Below are 5,179 nucleotides of genomic sequence, written 5' to 3'. Positions count from 1 at the left end.
GGCGGCGGCGGCGGGGCGCGGGGGCCGCTCAGGCCGGGCCGAGCCGCTCACAACGCGCCGTCTGCTCCCTTGCAGTCTCTCGCTTCATGGCCCCGTCCTCGGGCATGAACATGGGCGGCATGGGCAGCCTGGGCTCCCTGGGCGACGTGAGCAAGAGCATGGCCCCGCTCCAGAGCACGCCGCGGAGGAAACGGAGGGTCCTTTTTTCCCAGGCCCAGGTTTACGAGCTGGAGAGACGTTTCAAGCAGCAGAAATACCTCTCCGCCCCTGAGAGGGAACATCTAGCCAGCATGATACACCTCACCCCGACTCAGGTCAAAATCTGGTTCCAGAACCACCGCTACAAGATGAAGCGCCAGGCCAAAGACAAGGCTGCGCAGCAGCAGATGCAACAGGAGAACGGCTCTTGCCAGCAGCAGCAGTCTCCCAGAAGGGTGGCAGTGCCAGTGCTCGTGAAGGATGGCAAGCCCTGCCAAGCAGGCTCCAACACACCCACGGCAGCCATCCAGAGCCATCAGCAGCAGGCAGCTACAGCAATCACGGTGGCCACCAATGGCAACAGCCTCGGACAGCATCAGAGCCACCAGACAAACAGTGCGGGGCAGTCTCCAGACATGGGACAGCACTCGGCCAGCCCTTCCTCTCTGCAGAGCCAGGTCTCCAGCTTGTCTCACCTAAACTCTTCGACTTCTGACTATGGCACTGCCATGTCTTGCTCCACCTTGCTATACGGTAGGACCTGGTGAAAGGATTAAACAAAGCAAAACATAAAAGGAAAAGAGAGAGAGAGAGAAAAAAAAAACAGATTTCCCCAGTCACACAAATCTTCTGCCCTGTCCAAACTACTGGGTGTTTTTCTTTTCCTTTTTTCCTTTCATTTTTTAATGCTTCTTTTTGTTTTTGGTTTAACAGAGTGGTTCTCTGAGTATCCCTCAGAGAGAGAGAGAGAGAGTGACTTTTTTGTTTGGTTTTATTGCTACTGTTGATGGTTTTGGGTCCTTTTTTTTTTCTTCTTCCCCAAGGTTGTTAAATGGGGGTGTTAAAAAAAAATCTGACTAATACCAATGGAGCAGTCTGCAGAAAGGGGACCATCGGTAGGCATGGTCTGAAGGCTTGGATTTCAGATGTACACTTTGCCAGCGTYTAGGACTTGCATGTAAATATAGAGATTTTGGGGGATGGGGTGGCTTTCCCCAAAAAAGCATTCGCGTCACCCGGACACAAGAAGCAGCTTTCCCCCGTCCCCTCGGTCTCCTCTCGCAGCCCCATCGTCAGGGCCAGCGGATGGAGATGGGGAGTCATCAAAGGCTTGGCTTTTATTTTCCTCCTTACGTTTGATGTGAACCTGTAGCTGTATAATGCTGTCAAAAGTTGGACTAAACTCATAGTTTTTAGTAACCTGCATATTTTGTTGTAAAAAGAAAAAAAAATACAATCAACCAAACCAACCCCCCCCCCCTTTTTTATGGACACTGATCGCCYCGTCGTAAATCCTCTGGCAGTTTGTTATTTGCGCACACCGCCTTTTCCTGTTGTAACTTATGTAGATATTTGGCTTAAATATAGTTCCTAAGAAGCTTCTAATAAATTATACACACTACAAATATTCTTTTTTTATTTCCTTTTGGTCCCCTCCCGGTCTCTCCCTTCCTCTTTATTTTTTTAATTATTATCATTATTTTTTGCTTGATGGAGAAACAACCCGGGATGCTCCCAAATGCCGGACTGCTGCTCCTCCGAGGGTCCGGGCTCTGTTCCTAGAGGGGGACTGCGCCAGGGAGTTCATGGGAAACAGGATGAGGCCCCAGCGCGGAAAAGTGACAGGCGAAGGTGCGGGGTTGATAAACGCGAGAGTGAAGGGATCGAGTCCAAATTGATCAGCCCGCTTGCGTCGGGGGGAGCTGCGATACTTTTTGCTAGAGCAAGCAAAGTAGTCGGGGAGCAGAAATTCAAATGCCAAAGGCCCGGAGATTAAGGTAAAAGTCTCATGCCACTAGAAACAAGCTAGCGAAGAACCCGCTGACGGGATAGAATATGCGGCCGTTTTACAGAGCGCCCAGTTTTAATAACTTGCTAAAAAACGAGACTCATTTCTATCAGGTTTTCCCATGTGCTTGTATTTTAAGGAAAAGTACAGTCACCTTATTTATAATCAAAAAAAAAAAAAAAAAAAAAAAAAAAAAAAAAAAAAAAAGGCGATAGCTTATTGTATACGGCCTGCAGTTGGAATTAACTTTCTCGGTGAGGACGCAGCAGTCCTTCGCTCCGCGCCCCCCACCCCCCGCCCCAGGCAATGCCTCGTCTGCAGCGCCAGCGGCCGCGGAAGGGCCGCGGAAGGGCCGCGGCGGCGGCGGATAACGCCGCATCCTCCTTCCCCAGCGCCAGGGAAGCTTGGAGCAGCCGGGGGGGGGGTACGTGTGCATACGTGTGCATGCGTGTGCATGCGTGTGCAGGCAGCGTGCACGTGGGGCCGAGAAAGCGGGGTGCATTTGTTAATACGGGAAAGATTTGGGGGGAAATGCAAGAGAGTTAGGTGTTAACTTTGCTGTAAATAGATAAAACGGATCAAGTGAAGCAGCTTGTATTGGACAAYCGACAAATAGGTGTAATTCGCGGTCGTCCGGACCCCAAATGCCCCTTTTGGGAGCGCAGCTGAAAACAAGGAGCCCTCAGCTCATCCTGAAAGAGCTCGTCGTGTATTTTCCTTTGCATCTTCTGCCCGGTTTCGCTTTCCCCCCACACCCTCCCAGTTAAACCACGGGAGTGAATCACGGTCATTCAAAGACCACCTCTGAACTACAGAGGTATTTTGAACTACTGATATTTTTTGAAGAGAGAGAAGGGGAAAAAAAAAGGGAAAAAAAGGCAGACTGCCTGGAATGGAAACAAACCAAGCCCCTGCTTAAGTAGGGGCTTTCGAAAGCTCCAGGCTTTTATTTATACAAGATAGCCGGTGTTCCTCGGACACCAGGTGCCAGTCTGGATGGAGAAAAGGGAAAATTGATAGAATAATAATAATAAAAAAAATATTCGAATTCTTTCTGCCTCCCTCCCCCCTTTTTTTTCTAACTAGAAAACATCACGTGTGTCAACAGGAATTTCGAGACCTTTCATTATTTATATATTATGTCCCGCTTTATACAGGGACATTCTCAACTAACCCCCCAAATATTCTTTTTTTTTTCTTTACTGAGAATATTTATTTGAGAAACAGACTTGGCGCAGAGGGGTCCGCGGCTGAGTGCTGGTATTTCCGATAAAGGCATAAAGTGTTTGCAGATCCTCAGCGCTGCCAGGTCCCGGCGAAGGCAGCAGGAGCGGCGCAGGGCACGGTTAAGGCTGCGCGTTTCTTAATTAGAGTTAGATCCTTACGGAGTTAATATACGAGAGCGAAGTGGAAAGTGATGCCGTTAAGTCGACATTTCCCGTTCAGGTGTAATTAATGTGATCCTTTCAAAGAGAGTAACACTTAAAATTGACGAGGACTGAAAGACATTCATACAGCCTACAAATATTATTTTGGCCTGGAAAAAAAAAGTTGGCAAGTTCAATAGAAAACCAGCTAGTGACTTTTCGTTACAGACTTCGGGGGAAATAAATGAATTTTATTGTGTCTCGACAACCTCATAAACACATATTTGGTGGTGGGTGTAATTACTGTAATGGATTATTATGTACACTGACTTATCTTTCTTAAACTAGATTTAGTTTCGATTAAATAAACTCGTTTCCACTTTGTCTGATGTCGGCTTAGTTTAAAGTCTGTTTACTTGTTCCACAGAAAGGTGAATTCATCTCTTTATTAAGCACTAGAGACCGAGCAAACACAGTTCAAACTGTATTTACATATCAATCAGGAGAAATGCAAACAAACTGCTCTTTAACAATTTTATAGAGTTTTTTATGACATTGTGTTATTGCCTTTTATCATAAACTTTTTTTGTATGAGCCAGTTATGCCTTGATTGGGATAAAGATATTTCGGTGATTTTTTTAAGAAATACATTTTAATTTCCAATCTCCCTCGAGAACACTCACGAGAACTTAGCCACTGGATAGCTTTTCTAAATTAAAATATATGCCTCCGCGTAAACGCTTGCTTCTTCCAATACGCTGATTTTCAGTCTCTCGTTAATCAATGCAAAACTTGGATAATGGGCTGTGGCGGGTGGGAAGGGGGGGAGGGCCGAGCATGATTTAAATCTGAAATGATGGGAGAAATACCCATTTCCCAATATAACTGCTCCTTCAGCGACATCAGCCCGTGGGCATCCCGTGTTTTGGGCGAGAAAGGGAGCTGGGGGAGAAAGGCTGATCCCTCCCCCCGCTCCCTGGCACTGCCTGCAAATGTACGAGAATTGCTGAGGGCATTTTTCCCTGCTGTAAACAGGAGTTCATGCTTGAGTGCCATGAAGTGTGCGTGTAGTGGCACAGCAGGCTGTGGGAAAAAAAAAATCCCCCCCACCACCACTACCACCAGCAACAATAGCAAAAGGCTGCTTCATATTTGCTGTTTCATATCAAAACGGTTTTGCTGTTTCCCAGCACCGTCCTCACCGGCAGGAGCGGGGGGGGGGTCGGGAAGCACCCCTGCACCCCTCTCCCCGCGGGCAGGAGAAGGAAGCAGCGCGGATTTGTTTCCATACCTACGAGGAAAGCGCTGCGGAGCCCGTCTAAAAGTATATTGCCGGCATCTCGGTTCAAAAGGCAGCGCAGTGCCCTAAGACAGTGCTCAAAGTGCAGATCCCAAACACTGTAATCTGAGACAGCTCTAAGATGACACCGAGAGAAGTTGCCACGGTGGGGGGGGGGGGAAGTATTTTAGCAGTTTTATGGCAGAGCGCAGGTACAGGGGCCTCGCTGGGAAGGCAGCCCCGGTCCCACTTGTCGCCACGGCTGCTTTTACGAAGGGGACCTAGAGGTAAAACCTGAACGACTTCCGAAGAATTTCAGTCCTTTCATGGCCGTGTCGGGAGCAAAGCTGAGAAATATATATTTTTTTCTATCTGACCGCTTTCCTCTTATGATCCCCTTCAAGGGGGGGGGAAGTAAATGGTAATACTGTGTGTATGTATCAAATGTGTAGAGAGGTCTGACCCAGTGCGGCCGTGCCTATGAGGCAGAGAGATTACCTTCTCTGGCAAACTGGTAAATGACATGAAATGACTTTTTTTTTTTTT

At 47.8% G+C, this 5,179-nt stretch overlaps 1 protein-coding gene across 1 annotated transcript in view; it reads left to right on the top strand.

Annotated features, from left to right (window-relative positions):
• Positions 1 to 746, top strand: part of NKX2-1 (NK2 homeobox 1) — a 2,803-nt gene extending 2,057 nt beyond the window's left edge. Inside the window, 1 exon segment of the mRNA XM_085301820.1 lies at positions 76 to 746. Coding sequence (XP_085157946.1) covers positions 76 to 746 — 671 coding nt within the window.
• The last annotated feature ends 4,433 nt before the right edge of the window (positions 747 to 5,179 follow it).

Source organism: Rhea americana, unplaced genomic scaffold (genome assembly GCF_003343005.1).
Source record: "Rhea americana isolate MKP2758 unplaced genomic scaffold, rheAme1 scaffold_18, whole genome shotgun sequence".
Taxonomy (NCBI): domain Eukaryota; kingdom Metazoa; phylum Chordata; class Aves; order Rheiformes; family Rheidae; genus Rhea; species Rhea americana.
The sequence above is the reverse complement of the archived record's forward strand: the minus strand, read 5'-3'. Positions and strand labels throughout refer to the sequence as shown.